This window comes from Talpa occidentalis, unplaced genomic scaffold (genome assembly GCF_014898055.3).
Source record: "Talpa occidentalis isolate TD23 unplaced genomic scaffold, MPIMG_talOcc4v2.1 talOcc4.4, whole genome shotgun sequence".
NCBI lineage: Eukaryota > Metazoa > Chordata > Mammalia > Eulipotyphla > Talpidae > Talpa > Talpa occidentalis.
The window spans coordinates 20,362,045-20,387,620 of record NW_023604295.1 but is presented as its reverse complement, the minus strand read 5'-3'; the positions used below and the strand labels follow the sequence as shown (position 1 = coordinate 20,387,620).

The following is a 25,576-nucleotide window of genomic DNA, read 5'->3' as shown; positions in this document are numbered from 1 at the left end:
AGCTATGGTAGGTATATTACCTGGCCAAACCAGAACCACCCTTCCCTACCCCATCTTTCGATTTCCAAATAATGTCTCTCTACAGACACAAGGTTCTAAAGACTTGTTGAGTTATAGTAAGGGATCCCCAAGTTTGCCTGAAACTCCTTAACATTTCCCACAGAGCATCTCTGCTTCTCCCTCCCATTTTCTTACGGTACACATAGGAAAGCAACCCGGCTAAGAGTCTTCTACTCAGCACATGTCGTTTTCAGGAAGCCTAGTACCTGCATGAGTCCAGCAATAGATCTGGGTTATATAGCTTATTTCCCTCACCCACTATCATGTGCTCCTTAATCATAGCAACCCGCCTTATTTATCTTTACATACTAACTCATTTGCATCCCACAGTGGTGAGTGCTGCGTAATTGTGATTTGCAGCCATAAGTGAACATGTGTGGAGGAGTTATTGGCATGAAAACACCCCCACTTTAGGGCCTAGCTGTAACTGATTTTTTTTTTTAATCCAACATTAATGCCAGGGCTCAAGGCTTACATCTTAGTATTTTAAATGAAAAATAAAATCTTTATGAACTTTCCTTCCTGGGTACTGATGTGCAATGACTTGTGTTATTAAATGTTGGAATGAAATAGAACTGGTTTTCTTAAAAAAAAGAGGAGACAAGTGTAATTCTAGCATGTCAGTATATTTTGGAATAGGTACACTAATCAATTTCATTTCAAGACCTGTATGTTATAACTCATGCAAAGTCAGGACAGAATCTCATTTCTCAAAATGATAGCATTTCTACCTACGGAGGTAATGTAGAAAGGTATCAAAAATATTCTTAAAATGTATATTGAGGGCCTCCCCTGGTGACGCAGCGGTTGAGCGCTGGGCTGCAAAGCTGCCCGCAGCCTCTGCAGCACCTGTTCGATCCCCGGCCACCGGTGAGGGCCCCACATGGTGCACAGACCTCTCTTGCCACCCGCTGCTCCCCTCAGCAGTGTATTTCATCAGTCTCCCTATTCTGTTCCCCACTCTGGCTCTGGTGAATTCTCTCACCCTCCCGTACTTCTAACTGTACCCAGTGCTTGTATAAATAAATAAAAAAGTATATTGAAATTATTATAAAATGTCCTAAATTTTCATTAGAAAATGCTTATATTTGCTTATTTGATGTGATCTTCCTTCTTTCCATGTATATATTTGAATAGAAATCAACTCTTCTTTAAATGTCTATTCCCAAAACAATGCAGCTTAAACAACTCCCTCATTTATCCAAGTTCATAAAATTGCCTGAGAGATATGTTGGCACTTAATCGGTGGGCTGTTTCTTTTTTCTTTCTTGTTTACATTAAGGACCACACTCTAAATTAATTTATAAGCTAGGAATCCCTTAAATGTTCAACAGGAAAATCAATTAGAAGATTGAGATAAGGAGCTCACAGAGTCAGCTGACTTGCTTTTTGTGTGGTTCCTAAGCCTGGATTCAAACTGTACTCTAAATTGGGTTCTAGTTGACCAAAACAGCATTTTCCTAATTCTTTTCTTCTTTCCCAGCCCCTCTGCTCTTACCGTGTCCGAAGCCAACATGTCACTGAAAAATGAATCAAAGGTGAACACGTCTGCACTGAGGAAAATCGCTGCTGACATGAGTAATTTGATAGAAAATCTGGACACGAGAGAGCTCCACTTTGAGGGAGAAGAGGTGGAGTTCGATGTGTCTCCAGGTGATCCCAAGACACAGGAAGGTAAGGACTGATGAGCTAAGCCAGGAGAAGAGATTGTGGAGAGCACACATTTGAAATGTCTAGGAAAGGACTGCTCTTTCCTACAGGTGTCATAACACTGGGCTGAAGCGCTAGCTGTTTTATTTTATTTTATTTATTTTATTTTTTATTATTTTTTAAATTTTTTTAATATTCTATTTCTTTAAAAAAAGATGCCCATGAAAGGCAAGTTATGCTAATATCATGCATTCTTGTAATCACTTTACCTATTTATTTCTTAGTGAATATCCCATTCTCTGCTATTTATGAGACTCAAGGATTTAAGGAACCTAACATACAGACATACCTCTCCGGCTGTCCAATAAAAGCTCAAGTTCTGGAAGTGGAGCGCTTTACATCTGCAGGAAAGGTCAGAGTGTTTATGGATGGACTCAGCTTGTATTTGGCAATAAATGTGAATTAATATATTAACTTCCATTTAATTCCTATTAACTATTACTGTGTTTTTAGTTTTCTGTAATCATTTCTACATCCTCCTCATCTCTCAGTATTTAAAGATCTAAGTAAACACCAATGGTCATTTTTTTTAATGTTATTTTTTCAAAATGTATAATCTGGAGCAGTTTACAAGGTTAGTTTATATATTGCAGAGTACCACTCCTAGTCTTACTCTCTCCCAAATTTTTTGTTGAATTTGGATTCTTGGAGTAAAGTCATTTTTCCATCAAACGCCACTGAATCCTGGCTATAGGTCAAGGAATAGTTTAGCTTTCCTAATGCTGGTTTAGCAAAAAAAAAATGATGCTGCTCTCTGGTGATAGATAGATAGATAGATAGATAGATAGATAGATAGATAGATAGATAGATAGATAGACAAATAGAGACAGACAGACAGACAGACAGACATAAAAGGAGCTGGTTTGGCTAGTGCCATAACCCAAAGCAGTGCTGAGAGAATTCCACTGGCATCCTCTGTCCCTCTGCTTTGTTCCTACTACCCTGCTTTTTCTGCCCCATTCATTTTTTCATCAAGCACTGGAAAGACTTTGGGAGTTAAATGTCCAACTTTATCAATACACCTAAAAGGAAAGAGCATATAAGCATATACTGTAGAAAAATGAAGTGATATTTAAAATATATATATATATATATATATATATATATATACATATATATTTGTCTTTATCAAGCAAAGTGCCTCTCTTTGAAATGGATTGGAGTAGGAGAAGCCATTAAGGTAGCTGGGTGTGCGCTGTTACTGCCTGGGTTCACACTGGTCAAGTCTGACGGTAGGGGGCATTGCTATAGAAGCTGGCCTTTGTGCCTTCACATTAATTCCTGGCCACAGTCTCAGAGTGAATGTGAAGGAGCCTTTCTGCTGGGCAGGCTTGCCTCCCCTTCTTCCTGTTTGGTGGAGGCTGGTATGCGCTGCCTCAGTCCTGATGGTTTTGCCTATGCCCTGTCCTGACCGACCTTGGTGTCCACTTTTCATTCAGGTTCTTTGTTTGAGTAGGAAGTATGATTACTTCCATGGTTCATGTCTCCTGATACACCACAGAGCACAGATCACCTAGGAATGTCTGCAAAGAGATGACCTTTGCCTTCCAATTTTGCCTACCAGCTTTTAAAATGAGAGGCTGTAACAATGAGGGTAGGGGGTTGGGGTTAACTGCACAGACTCCAGGGCAGGCCACATGATTTAATTCCTGCCTTTGCTTCATAATCTCCTGCAAGTTACTTCACTTCTCTGTTTCCCAGTGCCCTCAACTGAATAATGGATATACCAGTGCCAACCTTGTGTATTTATGAGAATTTAATAACACTAGTAGTGTTATATACATAGATTATATCTCATACTCTCCAAGGATACATTGTATAATACCATGGATTAGTATTATAAGGTATCTCTTAAATTGAAGATAAATATTCAAGCCAACTACCACACTGTCTTTGCTCATATTCTCCTGTTAGTCAAGTGAGTTTGGTTTAGTTGTGTTTTAAATCTTAGACTATATGAGAAACCGAAGAATCATTCTTATTCTACTTAGTGTTTAGTTTACTCAGACATACAAACTAAATTTGTGCAGTGTGAATGTGATTCCAAACAACACATTTTCTAATTCCTGAATACATTTACATGCCAACTCAAAGCTGGGCACTGTCTTTCTAGTCTCATGACAGATGGTACTACCTGCCTTTCCTGGCTGGAGCTCTTCTGCTTGCCCCTCTAGCCTTCCCTCCACCCTCTCCACCCTGCTCCTTGTCCCTCCAAGCTTCCTGTCTTTGTCCAAGGGAAGGACTCAGAAAATGAAGAAGCAAGACAGGATATTTGGGTAACCCTGGATTTGCTATGTCCATCATTCAAAGGCACCTGTACTCCAAGACAGCCTTATTCCCATCACTCCCTCCTTCCCGATTCTAGGAAGCTAGAATCGTTTCAAGTCTAGGGATGCTTTCATGAGCCCCAGGTTTCTGTCCTTTTTTTGTGATATCCTTATTCCTGTCACACCCTCCCAGGGTATCCATTTATTAAAACCCCTCAAAGTATTCCAATTCAAAAGAATCCCAATAGTTCTGCTGGGAGGTTTTTTGATAGATGTGACACTTGACTGAGGCTTCACAGCTGGCATTCTGCACTGCAGGAATTTAACCCTTCAAAAAGATGTGACAGCTGTTCTCTTTGTACCATACAGTCTCACAATTGCTAAGTGTAGTGTCAGATTTCCAGGTTTATGTGTGAGGGATAAAACTTGCCATTTGCAGTATTTTGTAAAGCTTCAGTTTCCTTAGATTGAGAAATAAAATCCTAGGAAATGTGGTGGCTTGCCTAACTTGTATAAATTTTCTTGTTTATTTAACTCATTTTAAATTGAGCATCATTCACTTTAATGCAGTTTGTGATCACTCTGTTTTGCTGCATCCTTTTCCAAGAAACAAGATGGTGCTATAATGTTGTCCAAGGTGAAAGACAGCAGCAAATAATATTGAGATCCAGAACTGGGTTCCTTCAATTTCTCGTTGAAGTAACTCTTATAGATCCTAACTAAAGGCAAAGCAAGGGCTAGATTTGAATATTTGCCAGTGATCATTGGATTTCAGATTTATGAGCACAACTTGCATTGACTGTCATGCTGATGTTTTTATGTGCTACATCTACATAGAGTGGTCTTACTTTAGAAATGAGCAAAATGTCAAACATCAGTAATGAATGGCAGCCGGCCATGAATCACCCAGATGTTGCTGATACCAGAACCGGAATGAACCAGCAGAACAGGAGACATGTTCACTCTCCTACCACCCCACCCCCACACCCATGGTGTTGAAATCTCCCTGCAGGGGCCAGTGAATAGTAGGTAGTTCAGAGTGTTGACTAGCCCCCATCTCTCCCCACTCCCCACCCCTCCTACAGAGCTTCTTTCAAGACCTCCTGTGCTTTGTAGGCATTCTCTGCCTTCGGATAGCTTTTACTGCAGCAAAACTCCTATTGGATCTATTAGCAATTTTGATTGAAAGAATTTCCTAGTCTCTAAGATAAAGTTATATTTTAATAAGGAGCGTTTAAAATTTCTAAAATGGAGATTGATTTTGGTTAAGTTTTCTGGAAAAAATTTTGTAGGTAGTTTTGCTCTTTTCCTTCTAATCATCCTGTATCTTCCCGGTCGCTGATGGTGCCTCAGGGCAGGGAGATGTTGGAGACAAGCTTGGTCCTAGGAATGCATGTCAGGAGGAGTTGGCATTTTTGTCATTTGTGAAGGGCAGATGCTACTTTTTCCATTTTTCTGTTCACTCCTCATACTTTTGGACAAATCCCTCATGGCTAATTAATCACTCTGTCTCCTTTACCTGATTTCTGCCTCTAAGTGTGTTGTGTGTATGTATTTGGAGCAATAGGATTTGTAGGCATTTGTCTTTGGTGTGATTCAGAGTTTACCTTCTATGTATTTTAAGGTGAACGTTTAACAGAATATTATTTCTGCAATCAGTTGTTTTGGAAAAAATTTGCTTAAGTACTTACCCAAAATATGTAGATTGGATTAAAGGTATTACTGTTTACTTATTAATAAGCTTTTGTTTATAAGAGATTTTGAAATTTTAGTTGTTATATAAAATACCGGCCATTTTTAATTTATCGCCATAGGATCCAAATATCAAATTTTACACTATTGAATTAACACATGGGGAATTTAAATGGCAAGTGAAGAGGAAATACAAGCACTTTGAAGAATTTCACAGAGAACTTCTCAGATACAAAGCCTTCATCCGAATCCCCATTCCCACCAAAAGGTAACTCTTTCTGAATTAATTATAAAGTTATCCCAGTATGTAAGTGGGGTGGAAGGAGTATTTCATTTATATTATGGGTTATCTAGTCCTTCTGGGATACCTTACATTGAAAATATGGATATTTTTCAATTAAATGCGCTCTTTTAAAATTAGCTGTCTCAGGTAAGACACTGTGAGTCATGGCTCCAAAACCAATCTAATAGTTGTTGCGTTGTGTTTGTGTGTGCATGTTCGTGCGTGCCCATGTGTGTGTTTCAGACACACATTTAGAAGACAAAATGTCAAAGGGGAGGAGCCTCGAGATATGCCAAGTTTGCCCCGTTCATCTGAAAACAAGGACAGAGAGGAACCGTTCCATAGTAAAAGGGTAAGTTCTTTCACTGCTCTGTTGTTTTGAACTTAATTTTGTAGAAACGTGGCAACTACTGATGGGTAAGACAAGCCTGGCTGCAATGTCTCTGACCCATTGGTCTAAACCCAGGCTGCTTTAGCTTCTTTGGAACTGTTCACACCCTTTCTCCCCAAGCCACTCTGACCCTGGAGGTTACATAAGACCTCTGTCTGGTTCCCAGGAAGAGGAAGAATGTTCTTTGATATGATGAAGCTGCTCTCCCTGCAGGGACCTCGTGGGGCTCATTGTGAGCAAGTTTGAGCTCATCTTTGAGGGTTTTGAGATCTACTCTTAAAATCATGTATTTCCATGTTTGCTTCAGTATTTGTAGTAGCTTGCTGTAAATACATGTAAAATCTCATTCCCAGACTCTGGATGGGGCATTTAGGATCTGAGAAGTGTGGGGCAGAGATCAAACAGGTACAACAGGACAGAAATCCCAGCCAGGGGACCCAGTCCACTCAGCTACCATGACACAGTACTGTAGACAGTGGGGGATTATTATTATTTTTTACTAATTCAGTTCTATTTTATAACTGAGACTTTTACGTCCTGGAATGGGCATTTTATTTCTCCTTTTTAGCTGTCATCTTGCTTAAACTCTCTTTAGGAGTCTGGAAAAAATATGTTCCAAGATATCTAGGCATATAATATTCCAGTTTTGGATTACTGTATACGCATATTGAGTCCAGCTGAAAATGTTGAACTTTGGCTTTAACAGTTAGTGCTCAGTGTATACCAGAGTCCATGTAATTGACATCCCCCACAAACATTGAGCATATGTAAAAGGAGGTTACAGTTCGCTAGAAAAAATATCTTTTAGATGTCCTCTTTTTTCCCCCTGGAAAATCTGTGTAAAAATTGTAGTATATCTTCCAATAAATTCAGTTACAGAACTGAGGAAATTTAGGTTTTAATAAAAACAACAAATGCTTGAAGACCACCCAATATAGCAAAGCCTGTGTTAGTAGTTAGGGAAAATAAAAAATATATACAGCTTGAGTCTTGTCAGCAGTTTGTAAAAGACCTAAGCATGTGAGAATTTCAGTAAGAAGAAGAGATGTGCATGTATGTTTTTGATTGTAGAGTTGCATTTTTAAAAATTACATTGTTTTTGATTGAGTAAACATTGGTTTACAACATTGTGCATGATTTAGAGGTGTAGATGCATACCCAAGAAGAGACTTAAATAACGTCTCAGGAGAGGTATGGAAATAATGCTTAATGCTATTCAGAATTCCTGTTTAGTGACAATGTTAATAAATCTTTGGATAACATACAGAAGTTAAGATGTTACAATGATCATATCATTGTTCTTGCTTACATTTTCTGTAAATATAATGTTTTCTTATCTGAAATATTTGTATTACAGAAACAACTAGAAGACTACTTGACAAAATTACTGAAAATGCCTATGTATAAAAATTATCATGCAACAGTAAGTACCATTCAGTGACTTAAATTTTGAAGTAATTTATAGAATAGTGAATTGTCAGCTGCATTTTAGATCATTTTATTAACACAAATGCTGTATACACTTTTGTTTATTCCTTGAGTTTAAAATAGATGAAAGAGTACAAAATTGATTGACAGAAAAGATCAAATTTATGGTCATCAAACATAACTTGCTGTCTATAATAATAGTTAAATGAACTTGAAATGCTACTATAGCATAGGTTATCTAGAAATCAACCTTCTCTCCTCAGAGTTCCAGAGCCAAAAAACATTTATAATCCCAAAGAAAAAATATTGAGTAGTAAGTGGATGCAAACAGTTGAATAGCATTGAATACCCAAAGATTATAATGAACACAGTGAGATTGCCATATAATTGGCTTGTGAAGCCCTATAAAAAGCCTGTCTTTTCATGTGAAAGCAAGAAGCATGGGAAAAACTAAGGAGAGAAAAAACACTTTAGGAAATCAAATAATATAGAAGAGGTGTAGGATCTTAGAAGCAACTTGGAGGCACACAGGAAAGAGTGGGCTTTATAGACGGTGTCAGAACACCATGAGCTCTACCCTTTCATAGGCCCTTAGAAGGGGGCTCCCCATTATCCAAAGGTTCAGGCAATGGAGACTGCACTGGATAATTGTATTTTGTACCTGTGTATATATAAAGTGCATTGTTGTGGGGTTGAATGCATGATTATGTGTATATGAAGAATTTAAGAGTAGATGCAATTGTGATTTAGCCACTTGTTTAGAGAGTGGCCTCACATCACAGAAAATGGCAAGCCCTCTATGTATTTACTGGAGGAAGTAAGAGCACTTGGGTTCTTTAGGAGGTTTGGAGACTTGCAGCTCTCACACGTTATTTGGAGGCTAGGGATGCTTCCACCTGGTCCCCTCTATACACATTGACCTGAGGCAGGTTGACTGTCCACCTTCCATAGCTTGCACTGTGATGTTCATTGTACTTAAGGAGCTTCTGTGGCTTCCTAGTTCCTGGAGAGGATATTATCTCAGGGATGGCAGCAATTTGGATCCAAGATGGGAAATCTCAGAAAAAGGTTCATGAAGGAATTTTGTCCCTTCTAAGACTCATGAATGTGTATTTTGAAAAATGTAATGAATTAGTATATTACTGCTATTATTACTAAAAATATTGCCACCCATTGTGTTCTCTGAAGTTATTGTTTTTTTTTCTTTAATAAAGAATTATTTAAATGTGTACTCATACTGGTATGAAATAATTTTCCATTTCTTTTACTTTTCTTCCTGCCAGTGACTTCATTTATACTATTGCTTTTGGCTTTAAAGCAGTACTTCCTGAGTTCAATCTTCTCTTTCTATGTATATATATTATTGTATTTTGGATTCTCCTGTGGATGAAAGAATGTTTACTTTCTTTAAATGTTCATTTTAATTTCTTTTCCAATCATAAAAACATTTCCCAACTTGAGCCATATTATATTTAGAAACTCCAGGATGCCTTCTAAGCATTTCTTTTGGGAAGGAAAAACTGTCATAACTGACTATGTACGTTACTCCTAATTATTCTGTCAAACAGGAGAATTCTCCAAAATGACACGAGCATAGGACACCATTTTTGTCTATGTTAATTCTCTAACTCTGTCTTCCTTTCCTACTAGATGAATCTGACCTATAGACTATTTTTGCGGGCTTCTGCCTCATATTTGTGAAATTAGGTTAGAATCTATGTATCTCCTTTCATAATTTTGAGAAATATTAAAGCTATCTGCATGTTGAGTCATTTTTATATAATCACATATGCTCAGTAGTATAGTCTGTATAATCACACATTTTTATAAGTGTAAAATATGTATATTATATGTATATTTGTGTCCCAAAGCTAATAGCATCATAGTTCATAGCTCAGGGGTTCAGAGAGGACCATGCTCCTAATTTTAATAAAATTTCAGTGAAACTTAGATATGGACAACTCATTTTTCTTATTTTCATATGGTCAGTGGTTGGGCAACTATTTAGAAAACAACCATTTCTTCCAGGTTTATGAAGAATTGCTTTTTTTTTTTTTTTCCCCTGTTTGAGGTTCTGGAGAACAAAGCAGTCTATAGTTTTAGTGGATTCAGCATCGGACATTCCCCTCAAAGATTATTAATCATTCATTCTGTTTCTTGACTCACTTGTAATATGGAGATAAATGTATTTGGCTTCTCCTCAAGGCATCAGTATGTAAAAAAATATTACTCAATTATACAATAGTATATAAAATCTGGACAGGGTTCCCTTTGTGCTCTGTGCTGGGCATTTTAATTAGTGATGAAAAATACTTATCTTCAGGAACTTAAAGGAGGAATCATTAGAAACAGTTAATGTAGCTCTTTTCTGACTAAAGATTAAAAATTTAGCAATGGAACAAAATGCATAATTTCCAAGAGAAGGGCCCTAAGCTGATAGGGTGATATAGCTAACTTCAAATAAACATCTGACTCTTGTAACCCAGGCTCCTCACTTCTAAGGGGGTTATTTCAAGCTAATCACCATTCTGAAGATAAGGAATCTGAGGGTAAATATCCCACAGATCAAAAATACTGAGTTCTCTTCCTTGTTTAGTAGGATGACTACGTTTAGCTAGAGGGAAAGAATGGGTAAAGATTCATAAAGATGCTCACCATGTTTCCATGCCAGCAGAGAAAAGCCGCACTTATTTAATAGGTGCATTGCAAATTAAGGGAAATATTGTCATTCTTGTGATTGAGTCAGTTTTGGGAGGGTTGTTAGGCCTTGGGCAGACCTGTTACCTCCACAGATGAGATAGAAATTGTCTCTTTTCTTGGGAGCTCTGTAACCACTTTACCCAGAAGCAACCTTTCCTGGAGCACCTGAGCCTGCTTCTCCCCCTCAGCACCAGGCACTACCCAATTTGTGAACACTATGGGCTATCTTGCTTCTGAGAATGCCCTACTTGGTCCCTAGCTTGGGTTTTGGGGCCCCGTCCACCCAAGAGTTAAGGGGACCTTTGAGCCCCTCCCTTTCTAATTCAAAAGTGAGGTAAAGCTGCTTGTGAATTAATTAACAGGATTGTTGTTAACCTTAGAGTTTATTTCTTGTCCCTTGTCATGGAAACCCTTTACTTCCCTATTTCCATAATATTTGACTTTTTACAAGTTCCTTTGGGGGGTAGAGATTGATTAGTACATTGTCCAAGAGATCAATAAGCCTTATAGAATATTTTCCAACTAAATTGATGATTAAATTCTTATTTCTGAGAATCACCAAAGGGAGAATGGAATTCTTTTCACTGACAATGCCAGCACTGAGAAGTTTGGAAAGCACGATCTTTGTTAAATTTCAAATTGTATTATTTAGGTTTCCTTTTAAATTGACCTTACCACAATCTGCTAAATCTGTAGAACATTTATTGTCAGAGATAATAATAATATTATTCTTTCTGTTTAATAGAGATAGTTATTTCAGTTTCTTTTTAGTTAAACTTTATTAAACTGTGAGGTTAAATTTATAAACATCACATTACACGCAAATTTAAATGTTTTTCATTGCTAACATAAACTCTTTAATTTAGATAAAAATGTTTACATGGAATGATTTTTAAAATTTTCCTAAGTTTTGATTTCTGAATAATTTCAGAGAGTATTTCTGTCATCAACTATTTGATAATAAGAGAGCTATGTGAGTAAAATAATATACAGAGATTAGATAGGTGGTTTCCTTGACTTTTTCTTTTTTTTTCTTTTTTCTTCTTAATTTTTGTGTAGACCTGTTATGGCAAAATTCCATTATTGAACCAGGTTGCACTCAGAGGGGGGAGGGAAGAGCCTTATTTACTCTGGCAGGCCTAGAGGAGATATTTCTCCAAAGTGAACCACCAGCAATTAGGTAACAGTATTTATTGCCTCAGCAGGGTTACATATACACTTTGGAGCATGCAGGGAGTACAGGAGCAGGAGATTCCTAGTCTGTTAAATGGGTGTAATTCAGGTGTGTGTACTTGAGAATGTTTATCATTTACTCCCTGGAACTTTCAGTCTACATTGAGGCTTTATCTCAACATAACTTCAGCTAATTTACAGGTCAGCCTGATAATTTCCACTTCAGAAGAACTGAGGTGTAGGCCAGAGTTGTGGAGGGGGCAGTGAGAGGATTCACCAGAGACAGAACGGGGAGCAGAACAGGCAGATCTACTGAAATACACTGCTGAGGGGAGCAGTGGGCAAGACAGTAGAGGTCTGCCGGGCCATGTGGGTTAGCAACTTGGCCAGGGATAGAACTCAGGCCATGTAGGTGACACCACTGAGACTAACCCCTAGACCACCAGGGAGGCTCTGACTTTTGCTTTTTATTTCTTATTAGTTCCATCAACTACTTTGTGAATTTTCATAAAATAATCACTTCTCTATAATAGTTTCTTCCAAAGTAAACCAGTATTAATTTTTTCTCTCTGTTCCCCTCTAGAGATAAAATGAGAAGTTATGGCTTAGGATTTTAAAACATTTTGGATCTGAATGCTCAAAATTTGCAGTTACTTCTGATAACCTATCTATGACTACATTTTCCAGTGAGAAAGCTTTTCTACAAATCAGATCTAAAAATGATTGCTACTGAATCACCATATTTTATACAAGAAATATAAAGACCTTGACTTTTAAAATCCTTATTAAAAAATACTATGTGAGGAGATATTTGATTAAGAGTGTTAAACTCCTTTTGAATTTTAAAGAGTTCCTCAAATAACCCTAAGAAAGTAATGTACTCGTTTAATTGGTCCTCATAAGGACTGACAACTCTTAGAAGTTTGTAATTTTTTCTTGCAATAGTTGATAGGTTAATTATTATGATGTTAATAATATTGTATTGCCAACCATAACTACACAACCTTCATTTTACTTGTACCATTTAAAAGCCCAGTAGCCCTCCCTCTGTGATGTCATGTTAGCTAGGAAATAGTCACCCTCCTCTGTTCCTCTGTCCCTACACTCACATGCAATGTTATATTTCTTCCCACAGAACTTTGTAGATGTGGAGTGATTTCCGTGTCTGGTCTCCTTGCTGCTTTCTGAAATGCCAAGAACATTTCTTTTTGTCTTTGATTTTCTATTAAGGTTATTCACATGGTCTGTGATCACTGGCAGATTTGGGCTTACCGTGGCTACTTTTATTTATTTTTTATTATTTTTTTTTAATAATAAATTTTATTTTTATATTCCCCATACAGTTGCAACCCCCCCTTTCTGATCCCAATCCCTCCCCTCCCGCCCCCCACCCCCCAAAAGTGTTTCTGTTTCATAGTTTTTGTTGATTCTGATTTTCACTTTCTTATAGTTATTCATTTTCCTGGTCCCTTATTTAAGTTTTCTAGATTCCTGCTATGAGTGAGACCATCCGGTATTTTTCTTTTTCTTTTTGGCTTATTTCGCTGAGCATGATCCCTTCCAGCGACCGTGGCTACTTTTAAAGACAGTTTTGTAAATTGGAAGCAAATAATGTCCAATGCTAGTTGTTCCAAAGATTTTATGAGGTAAATCTTCTGTGTATGCTAAGAACTACAGAATTTTGATTTGTTTTTCTTTCTATGCCTCCATATATGAATTTAGTGCTTAACTGACTAGAACAAGTTGGTCAATTTAAGTAAAATAAATGTCAGATGACTTTTTGCTTTTGCAACTTAGTTTTAAGGATACTGACTGGTCTAAGCTGATGTTAACTCTACCCCTTGCTAATTATGTGGTCTTGGATAATTTACTTCATTTCTCTAAACCAGGTGTTGGCAAACTATGGCTTATGAACCAAAATCAGCCCACTGCCTGTTTTTGTATGACCTGTGAGCTAAGAATACTCAATACATTTTTAAATGGTAGAAAAAATATAGAAAGAAAAAATTTTATTGCACATAAAATCAAATTTACGTTTTACTATTCATAAGGTTTTATGCTCTATAACCATGCTTATTCATTTATGTGTCATCTCTGACTGCTTTTGTGTTCAGTAGTTTGTAGGGCTCATAAAGCCTAAAATATTTACTGTCTGACTCTCTGAGAGAGTTTACCTACCCTTGTAAACCTAAGTTTCCTTTTTGGTACAAGGGGAAAAATTGTACCTATCTTAGAGAGAGGTTTGAGATAATTATGAAAAATGCTTTGTTTAGGATCAGCAGATAATAAATGTTAGCCATTGATGTTATTATAATGCTTATAGCTTTTAATCTGATTATAATTTAGACACCAAGGTGGGTTTACTGTATATAATATTTTTCTATTTGCTAAAAATAGAAGTGTCTATCATAATGTATTATTTAACTTATGTAATTATTAGAATTCTCTGTATTCCTGATGTTTGAAGATATCCCCAATTTCACCTGAACCTGCTTTGCGCCTAATTTTCCATTACCCTCCTTCCTCTCACTTACTGCAGCCTCTGTACAGCCTGTGACCTTCTTACACCATCTCCGCTCCATTTCTCTCTGCCTCTCTGTTTTCCATTACCTGCATCCAGCCCATCGTCTACAACTTGGCATCAACATCATTCCCTTCACACTATCTTTTAATTGTGTTACAATGTGCCACACAATCCCTCTTTCTAAACAACAAAAATAAATATACAAGAATGTTAGAAGTAAATCTCTTTCTCTGGCTTTCTTGAGCATTTTGTCTAAACATCTTGAACATGAGTCACTTTCTTGTCTATATTTTAATTACATACAGACTTCTAGCCTGTACTCTTCCAGAGCAATTCTGTGGTTATTGATTTGTGCAGTGTGTAAAGTACCCCAGACATATCTGTGTTTTGAATGCATAAATTTTTCTCTTCTTAACTTTCTAAAGTATGGATTTTTGACCTTTTTTTCAGACAGAATTTCTTGATATAAGCCAGCTGTCATTCATCCATGATTTGGGACCAAAGGGCCTGTAAGTTCCAGTGTTGAATCTTTAACAAGAAGTGTAAAAAGTTGATGTGCATTAACATTATTTTTATTTTGTATATTTTTTCATCATTCTTCATTTTTCTATAATGTATGCTTTCTCATCTTGGTTATAGGCCCTGTGAAATTCCCACCACCAATTCACCCATGAACCATCACCATAGTCCCTTGTGCTCTTCCCACCCCTATTTTGATCCTACTCCATCCTACCCCCGCCCCTGCCTGCAGAATGTCTCTGGTTTATAGTTGCCTGTTGATTTTGACATTTTACTTTATTGTAATTACTTTTTTTTTCCAAATCCCTTATTTGGATCCCCTACATTCCTCCTATAAGTGAAACCATCTGGTATTTTTATTTTTCTCTCTGGTTTGTTTCACTGAGCATGATCCCTTCTAGCTCCATCCATGTTTCTGCAAATGCCATGATTATCTTTTTTGATTGCTGAGTAATATTCCATTGTGTATATATACTACATCTTCTTGATCCAGTCACCTATTTGGAGGCATTTGGGTTGTTTCTAAATGCAGATTGGTCCAACCACTATGGAAAGCTGTGTGGAGGTTCCTCAAACTGCTAAAAATGCATTAACATGTGTTTTATCTGCTTTCTGTGATGAGAGAGTTTGCCTGGCTTTACTGTGAGCTGCTTGGCTCCCAAAAGTCAGAGTAACTGAGGGGATCTATTTACACAAAACAAAGTGTCTTGCTACATTAAACAAGGGCAGCTGCTCCATCCTCTTTCTCATGTTTTTAAAGCACAGCTTTCCTTTTATCCGAAAGTAGCAGTGTTTTATGGGTAGCATATATATGTGTTGGAAAATGCATTAAAAATCAAATATACAAAATCTCTTCCTCTAATCCCTTTTAAAAGATATCTGTTTATCACTCATTTTCATGACTAAAAATAATACTATGTAAAATCTTATATAACAACATTAAAATTTACTGATTTTCCTTAATTATATGAGAACTCGACATTACAAGAACTGAACTTCTTTTGTAAAAGCATTGTTTACAGTTTTACATTCTTTTTTTTTTTTTTAGAGGCATGTTTGTTTATTTATTTATTTATTTGTTTGTTTGTTTGTTTTTGTTTATACATGCACTGGGTACAGTCAGAAGCCCGGGAGGGTGAGAGAATTCACCAGAGCCAGAGCAGGGAGCAGAGCAGGCAGAAGGACCGAAGTACACTGCTGAGGGGAGCAGCGGGCGGCAGGAGAGGTCTGCCCGCCATGTGGGACCCTCCTCCGGTGGCCGGGGAGCAGCCGGGGATCGAACCGGCGCCGCAGAGGCTGCGGGCAGCTTCGCAACCCAGCTCTCAACCGCTGCGCCACCGGGGAGGCCCTACAGTTTTACATTCTTTCTACAATTTAGCAGTTACTATTGTTCTTTCTTTTCATATGTTTCAAGTTCAGGATAGTTCTGTTTTTAAAGCTATAAGCTTTACTTTATTTCCTTGGGCATGACTTGACCTGAGAACTGTGGGTCAAATGAAGTAGAGATGCCCTGGAATCTGTGGTGGACCTTTTCATTGGTCTTGACTGCAGCTGAACCAGCCCTGTGTAGGCATTTGGCAGTGTGCATAGATTTTTTCAGATGGCCACAATGACTGGAAGGCACACTCAGTATTGGGAGCCAGAAACCAGGAAGTCTTAATTCCTGCAGGGTGCCCAACAGAACAATGCTAGCAAGCCACCGTCTGACCATGGTACATTTAAAGATTAGCTGCAGAGTAACTAGGCTAGCTAGTGGCATTGAGGGTGAAGGAGGAAAGAATGGAGAGGAAAGTCACATAAGAATGAAAGTCTGTATTTAGTCGCAAGATGAGAGACTGTATCTGCTCAGTATGAACAGGAGATTTGAAGATGATGGGTTAACTTGACGTCTCTTTCAGAGAAGGTATGATAATGAAAAGATCTGGAGGACACAGAATACCTGGTTTGAATTGCTGTGGTCACGGAAGAGCCTGCTACCGGTGGTCAAAAAGGTGGGACTTAAGAATTTTGTATGTTTGTTCTAAGAAACTGAATATTGGGAAATTTTCACATATTAGTTTAAGTTATATATCATATAGAAATCCTTTGAAAGTCATACCAGAGAAAATACTAATTTATTTAAACTTCCACATTTCAGCATCCATTTAAACATTCTGTTCAAACTTGGACTTATAGGCAATGTGTGCAGATTAGATTATATATGTAAAACCCAGTGGGTGTTGGGATTCAAAACTTGGTCAGCCAAAGAACTTACACATGTGGCCAATAAGTGCAAGTAAATATACGCTACATAATTTGTTATTAGAGGAATGCAAATCAAAACCACAATTAGATTCATCTTCACACCCACTAGGATGACTGCAGTAAAAAGGATGGACACTAACAAGTGTTGACAAGGATTTAAAGAAATTGTAGCCCTCTTACACTGTTGGTGGAAACTGGTTCAACCGCTTAAGAAAGCAGTGTGACAGTTCCTCAAATGTTAAATGTAGTGTTACTCTATGCTCAGCAATTCAATTTCCTGGTATTTACTCAAGAAAACTGGAAAAAAAAATTGTCTATATCAAAACTTATACATGAGTGTTCATGACAGCAGTATTCAGAATGACTAATAAATCAGACAGCCAAAAGACCCATCAAATGCTATGTGGTTAAACAAAATGTAGTATATTATTTGGCCATTAAAAGGAAGGAAGTGCTTTTATGGTGGTGCAAGGGGTTAAGTTTCAGCACTATGAAGCTATATTGGCAGCCACCACAGCACAAGTTTGATCCACAGCCCACATGGCACAGCAGACCTGTCCTGTCTCGCCCTCTGCTCCTCTCAGCAGTGTATTTCAGTCATTCTGCCTGTTCTGCTCCCCACTCTGTCTCTCATGAATCCTCTCACCCCTAGCACATCTGGCCTGTACCCCAGTTCTTATATGCAAAAAAATAAAAAAAAAGGAATGAAGACTGTTAATGGGTATGGGGTTTCATTCTGGGTTGATGAAATATTGGGAATATTGTGATAGTTGCACAGTTTTATGAATATATTAAAAACCATTGAATTACATGCTTTTAAAGGGGGAGTTTTATGGCATGCAAGTCATATCTGAATTTAAAAATTGAAATTTTATAAAAACATAAGAATGAAGTACTGGTATATGCTGTTATGAATGAACCTTTAGAACTTTATGCCAAATTAAAAAAAAAAAAGACACAAAATGCCACATATATGATTCCATTCATATGAAATGTCCAGAATAAAGACTCTATAGAGACAGAGTAGATTAGTAGTTTCCAGGGACTGAGGGCAAGGGAAAATGGGCTGTTACTATAACTAGGTATAGAGTTTCTTCTTATGCAAATAAAAATACTCTGAAATTAGAAAATATTCTGAAATTAGTGGTGATCAAGCAAAACTTTGTGAATATACTGTATACTTTAAAAATAAACTTTAAAAAACTTGATCAGACTTTAGGGGTGGTAATTTTAGAGCTATATTTGTGAGTGTATATATTATATATACTATGGTAAGTGTGTATAGTCAGAGAGGTTTAATTCCTATTCCATGTCCTACGTAACTGAGAACCCCTTGTGCAACAGTATTCTCACGGACTCTTATTTATGCCCTCAAAACACTTACCACAATGTTTTGAACATAATAGACAATGGATATTTGTTGCAGTAATAATTTACTGGAATTAGAAAAAAAATTTTAAGAAATATCTCCCCAACCTTGAAAAAGACATGTGAACTGACATATAAATATGAAATTGAACTATGTGTTGATTAAAAATGTATAAATTAAAATTAAGATATGCTTTTAAACATATCTAAGATACAGCATACCAATAAAAAAATATGATTAAGTTAAACTCTTATTTTCTGGGTCTTAAAGGGATCAAATAAATTATGAGCAAGGAAAAGGTCAAGAGATTAGACTAGGGAAAATTGAGATTTTTTTGGTGTAATGAAACATCAATTTCACTAATACAAAAAGAGATACAATGTGCTGAGATTATTTGATTTCAAATAAAATTCTGTAGCTTATATAAATATACCCATAAACTCAGAGTATAAATGGCATTGCAGAAAAATCAGAGATGCCATATGAGGTATTGTACAGAATCCTGGGAAATACTCAGAACACATGCCAAGCCAGGAGAGGAGTGGAACATAGCCAGCCTGCCCTGTCCCTGCCTTCCTGCCCCACATAATGCCCCTTGAGGAGGCTGCTCTGTCCAGCCCACTGGGCCCTGGCTGAGCTTCCTGCTGAGCCATCCTCCCAGTCCTGGCTTTGCTTAAGGCAGCTGCTGTAGGCCACCCACAGACTTTGCCAGTCTTTCACTGTAGATTTGCTCTGAGCCGCTGAAGCCACCAGCCTGTGCACAGAGCAGGTAAAAGTAGTCCCAGCTCCAGGAGCAACCCCCAACCAAAGCCAGCAGGATCTAGCCCCTTGTCCCAAGAATGGGTCACACAGCACGTACTATACCCTCTTCTGAGTTCCCACAGCAAGTTCACAGCCCAGTTTTCCACAATAAAGTGCATGAAAGCAGAACCTAGATGACTTCCTCCTAGCTCTGCCCTATTTATGCTCCCTAATAAGTTCCCTAATCTGTTTCTTTAGCAATTACAATTGACCCTTGAACAACATAAGTTAGAGGCACTAACTTCCATCACAGTTCAAATTCCAAGTACAACCTAGTTGCTAATAGTCTCCTGTTGACCAGCAGCCTCATTGATAATATAAATTGTCCATTAGTACATGTATTGTATGTTATATGTATTATATGTATTGCAATAAAATACAGAAAAGAAAATGTTATTAAAAATTGCAAGTGGTTTATCATAAAGGTCTTTATTCCTGTCTTCCTCACTGTAAATTTAGAAGGAGGAGGAAAAAGAGGAAGGGTTGAAAGAAAATCTATGTATAAGTGGACCTTCATGGTTCAAATCTGTTCAAGGACCAGTTGTACTTTCACTTACATGCTCGTCTCAGAGCTGGCTTCTGAGGCAACCCAATCTCAACTCTCTGCTCACCAGCTGGAAGGCATGGTCTGGGCCATTCACTTGAGTGCCTAATCTCTGACAGGACATACTCCCTTCAATGTGGAGCTCACTAGAAGAGGAAATCAGGCAATGCAGAGCTGATAAGAACTGTAAATGATGTGGATGCAGGAAGTGATTAGAGATCTGAAGGAAAAAAGAAGCACATAGGATAGTGAGGGACTTGACTGGAGAGTGTGGCTTTAGCTCTAGCAGTCAAGAACTGAAGTTAGAGTTATAACCTACATGAGAAGGGCCAGCCAGAAAAGACAGTGGGGGGTTTGGTGTGGGGATATTTCATTATATAAAAGAAATATACCTTTTTAACTTTAATTTTTTTAAAGATTATTCATACATATAAGAGCTGGGGTACAGGCCAGAGATGAGGGGGGTAAGAGGATTCACCAGAGACAGAGTGGGAAACAGAACAGGCAGACTGGCTGAAACACACTGCTGAGGGAAGTAGCGGGTGAGACAGGAGAGGTCTGCTACGCCATGTGGGTTGCTCCCTGGACTGCAGGGGGATCGAAATCGTGCTGCAGAGGCTGCAGATTGTTTCATAGTGTGGTGCTTAAACCCTTGTGCCACCAGGGAGGCCCCTTTTTAACTTTTTAAACTTAGGATTAATTCAGACTTCAACACAGACAATCTAACAAGATATCATCTTTCCTGGAATGAAATATAAATCTTTCCACAGAAATTGAAGTCTTAGTTTTATATTAATAAGTATTTCCTGAGTCACATTCATGAGAGAGAAAATATCAGTACCAAATAAAGTTGATAAAATAGAGTGACAAATTTAACTTAGAAAGTTTCCTATAGGAGAAGGCAACTGAGGTGTAAATGGAAGTAAATTTTTATGGTGACTATCATTTATAATTCTTTTTCATCTTTGTATCTGTAAAAGAATATTTTTATCACTTATTTATTCTGCATTGACAAATCAAGATAAGGCAAAACAGGGCAATTACACTTTTAATCAAATCTGATCATGACCTTGTCTCAAGGACAAGTAAAAAAGAAAACTACAAGCATTTCCTGCAATTTAAAACCTCTGCGTAAACAGCTCATCTATGGAGCAACTTCTTTGCACTTTGCAGTGGACTATAAGTTTATCTCAAATAAAATCTTAAGATAAAGAGATGTATAGATTTTAAGATATAAAATTTAGCATTTACTTAACTCTGAACTATGCAAAGAGTTAAAAATTTTGACAGTAACCCCATCCAAATTATTTCATTTACTCCCTGGGGCCCATTCATGTAACCATTATTTAGAAAAGAAGGCTGCTTTGCCTGCAGACGTTCTCTGTTCTGCTGCATGGTTATTCCAGGCACTGGTGGGCAGACACCAGTGGGCACGATGGATGTGTGCATGCTCTCATGGATCTGACTTTCTAGTGGAAGAGACAGAAAATAAGCAAGCAGACAAATAATTCCAGTTAGTGATAAGTGCCAAGAAGAGGCTAAACATGGTGGAGTAAATGTGCTCATTCAGGCAGCTCTTTTAGATCAAATAGCTAGCAAAGGCCTCTCTCTGCTGGAACATTTAAGCAGAGGATTGATGGACAAGAAGTAGCATTCCATGAGAAGATCTAGAAGAAACCATTTCTAGGTCAAGGAATAGCAAATGTGGAGAGCCAAGGAAGATCAAGTTTGGCAAATCCTAGGAAGAGCCAGACCAAGACACCTGTGAACCATCACTATAGTCTTATGCTCTTCCCTCCCCTGTTTTGATCCCTCTCCTTCCTCCTCCACTGATGAATGTCTCTTTTTATTTAAACAAGCACCTCAACAGATTCTGCTGATCGGGCAACTTTCAGAAACACCAGTTTCAAGCTATAAAATTAGTGTACTCAGTATATCCTTTGACTCTCCTCCGTGGGGCCTTTGTCCATTTTCCCCACCCTACATACTCACAAACTTCTCCTTCCACTTTCTTGAGACCCTGGCTTCAGTGATCTCTCTCTGCCACATGCAGCTTTTCACACCTTAGCACCTTTGCTCACTCCTCCCTCTATGAGGATGTACACCCTGACCATGTCCTTTGGGTGCCACTGGATGGCATCCATCCTGGTCTGCTCCGATGCCACCTTTCTGGAGAATTTCATTAGCTCAGTCTCTTGCTCATCAGATCCAAGAGTTCTCCTTGCCTTGCACCCCCAACATTTTGCATTTCTCTTCTAGTACCTTTCCCATTCGGCCAAGAATTATCCTTGTCTGTACTCAACCTACAAGCCTCACCAGCTTTTTTTTTTTTTAATTTTCTTTTTTTTTAAGATTTATTTATTTATGCATACAAGAACTGGGGTACAGGCCAGAGGCGTGGGGGGGTGTGTGAGAGGATTCACCAGAGACAATGGGGAACAGAACAGGCAGATAAACTGAAATACACTGCTGAGGGGAGCAGCGGGCGAGTCAGGAGAGGCCTGCTGCGCCATGTGGGTTGCTCCCTGGCCGGCCGGGAATCGAACTCAGGCTGCAGTGGCTGTGGGATAGCTTCAAAGATTGTTTCTTAACCCCTTGTGCCACCAGGGAGGCCCCTCATCAGCTTTTTTGAGAACATGTCTGACTTGTCTTTGTGCTGTTTCTCCTGCTAGCATAACTCTCCGCTTATCACTGTACATATCCATTATGAAGCTCTTAAATATATATTGTGTAAAATATTAAGTGGAAGTACTTTTGAGAGATCATGTCCAATTGAGCATCATTGATTAATGTTCCTTAAAATCACAAAGTTAAGTTGAAATGAATAACAGACTATGTGGAATAAAGGTTGCTTACTGCATTTTTTTAAAGGGAGATTTTACTTATTGAGGATTTATTTGCTTTTTTCATTACAGTTTATACTAGCAACTTCCATTCTTTTTGACAGCTGGGGCTCTTGCTGTCCATCCTGTAAACACTGTCTACAGTGTCAGAACACTCAGCTAGACTTTGCCTTTTGTGTTTTAAGAGTTAGAGACCTCTGTGAAATTCCTTAGGATCAGTGCTTTTTAGAAAACATAATAGAGGGACCTCCCCTGTGGCGCAAGGGGTTAAGTCTCAGCACTATGAAGCTATCTGCAACCACTGCAGCATGAGTTCGATCCCTGGCCAGGGAGCCAACCCATAGGGCACAGCAGGCCTCTCCTGTCTCGCCCACTGCTCCCCTCAGCAGTGTATTTCAGTAGATCTCCCTGTTCTGCTCCCCACTCTCTCTGGTGAATCCTCTCACCCCCGCACCTCTGGCCTATACCCCAGCTTTTGTATGCATAAATAAATAAATCTTTTAAAAAAAGAAAACATAATAGAAATAAGTTTGGGATTTTTTTTTTTGATGGTTATTTTTAAAAAATGAATCCTTGGTATAAAAACTAGAATTGTTTTTAAAGTCCGCTAGAGTGTTTCCTTCAGATTTATAATAATTTGTTGATTTTGTTTTGATAATTCCGTACAACTTTAAAAATATTTATTGCCCTCTTACAGGTGGTTGATAGTGAAAGATTCCTTTTTACTGTATATGAAACCAGACAGTGGTGCTATAGCTTTCGTCCTGCTGGTGGATAAAGAATTCAGCATTAAGGTGGGACGGAAGGAAACAGAGACAAAGTATGGACTCCGAATTGATAATCTTTCAAGGTAAAAATTTCAAATTTTTAAGATTTCTACTAAAATTTCTTAAGGTTTTTTCCCCCAACCTTATATGAAGAAGGAACTAAAAAATAATTAAAATGTTAGAAAATTGTTACTTAGAAATCATCCTCAATCAAAGTTATGAAAGTACTTTGTATCTGTTTTGAAGAACAGTATTCTTCATGTGCAGTCACAAGAAATGATCCTGGGCAAGTTGATTTTAACAAAAAACAAAATAGACCCCTCAAAAATACCAATTTACCAATCAGATAAATTAAGAAGTGATAGTTCACATTTTTTAAAACATAAAATTTTACTTTATAAATTAATATCTTTAATAGACCATATAAAATGTGATTTGATATACAGGATTTCTCTTTACTCACAGATTTTAAGAAAGGTACCTTGAAAGAATGCTCAAGGGTACTTTTCCTTTATTATAGATTTTATTAGTGAGTGTGTGTGTTGATAAATGTTTCTTTCTGGAAAATTGTAATTATACAATATGCATGTGTCTTTCTATATATATGTTTGTCTCCATAAAGTTCAGGTTCATGCATATGAAGATATATATATATTTATTTATTAACACATATTGACTGACATAGATATATATACCCTGGTAATATATGTGTGTGTGTGTATATATGAAAAAAATCCTGAACTTTCTGATCTTTCCTGACAATAGAAGCCCAAAAGTTGGGTATGGGGATGCCATGGAATTGCCATGAAAGCTTCTTCCTGGCATTGCATTCCTGCTTTCCTAAGAGCTATAGAAATAATTGGTCCCTATAGCAGTCACTTTATTGACTTATCTACATATCTTATTCCCAATTGTACATCATTGCCAAACAAATACATCCAAATCCAGCTTTCATCTGCTTCCTGGTAGAAGTGCTCTTCATTTTATCAAATAAGCCCAAATTCCTCCATTTATAATAATAATATATATAAATAAAATCAACATATATAATCTCTACATCTCTATGTCTATATAATATCTTTATATCTTTCTGCCTTTATTTGCAACCACACATTAATTCAGCCTGTCAGGTTCTGTGGAGATACTTCTCTTCACCACCTCTTCTCCACATAATTTTTCTTGCCTCTTCACCATTCCTGTCACCACATTTGGGATAGTTCTCTCTTATTTTTATGAAACAAAAATTGTGTTGGCTTAGAAGCATTCAAACTGTCAAGAAAACAGCTGCAACATTTTTTTTTCAATTACAGAGTGGTATTCAGCTCACTGAACAATTCATATAAGCTGCCTTAGAGACCATTGAGGAAGAGAAAATACCCACCCCCATACATAGCTGTGCTGTGCACCAGCAAGCACCTGCTTTGAATTTCCACACCCACTTACACCCCCACCCCGTACCAGGCAAGGTTAGTGGCTATTGAAAGTACCGCCTGGATGGGGCTGTCTAAACGCATATTCAGTGGTGTGTTAACTACGCAAAAAACAACACTAGTTTAAGAACAAATCTCACACAGCCTACATTTCAGTTACTTTCTCTTTGAAAGGAGTAAATTGTGTACAGGGAAGTTAAGTGCTTTTATTTTTAAAGATTTATTTATACAAGAACTGGGGTACAGGCCAGATGCATGGGAGGGTGAGAGGATTCACCAGAGACAGAGCAGGGAACAGAACAGGCAGAGTGACGAAATACACTGCTGAGGGGAGCAGTGGGCAAGACAGGAGAGGTCTGCTGCGCCATGTGGGATTCTCGCCGGCCAGCCAGGATCGAACCCACGCTACAGAGACTGCAAAGAGCTTCACAGTGTGGCGCTCAACCCACTGTGCCACCAGGGAGGCCTCTGGAAGTTTAGTGCTTTATAGACACTTAACACCTGCTCTGGAGACAACTTACCTAACACCTTCATCTTTTTCCCCTTCCCCATCCTCTCATTTCCTGATCTTCCTCCTCTTCCTTTTTTCTTGCTTTGTTCAATCTTGATGGCTCCCCTTTTCTGGTTGCCTCAGGCTTTCCTTTAGCTCAGTAGGCTGCAACATCCTTTCCAATTTTTTCCTTCTTTTTATAAGGCTACTTGTCACCTGAGCTGTGCGTTCCATACGTCTCCCAGTTTCTTTCCACGACCAATGGGTAGGCCAGGATGTGCTCCTTTAGTTTTTGGGTGACACTCAGAACAGAACAAATAAAAGGCCAAAGGAGGCCTCTT

The 25,576-nt window shown here is 38.0% G+C and overlaps 1 protein-coding gene across 4 annotated transcripts in view; it reads left to right on the top strand.

Moving 5' to 3' along the window:
• Window positions 1-25,576, top strand: part of PLD1 (phospholipase D1) — a 215,795-nt gene that overhangs the window by 80,590 nt on the left and 109,629 nt on the right. For all 4 annotated transcript variants that reach the window (XM_037525110.2, XM_037525109.2, XM_037525107.2 and 1 more), the window contains exons 2-9: window positions 1,544-1,734; window positions 1,995-2,122; window positions 5,852-5,997; window positions 6,256-6,364; window positions 7,761-7,826; window positions 14,679-14,737; window positions 16,646-16,738; window positions 23,246-23,398. In XM_037525110.2, the coding sequence (XP_037381007.1) occupies window positions 1,575-1,734; window positions 1,995-2,122; window positions 5,852-5,997; window positions 6,256-6,364; window positions 7,761-7,826; window positions 14,679-14,737; window positions 16,646-16,738; window positions 23,246-23,398 (914 nt within the window). In that variant the 5' untranslated portion in view covers window positions 1,544-1,574. The remainder of the gene's footprint in view (window positions 1-1,543; window positions 1,735-1,994; window positions 2,123-5,851; window positions 5,998-6,255; window positions 6,365-7,760; window positions 7,827-14,678; window positions 14,738-16,645; window positions 16,739-23,245; window positions 23,399-25,576) is intronic.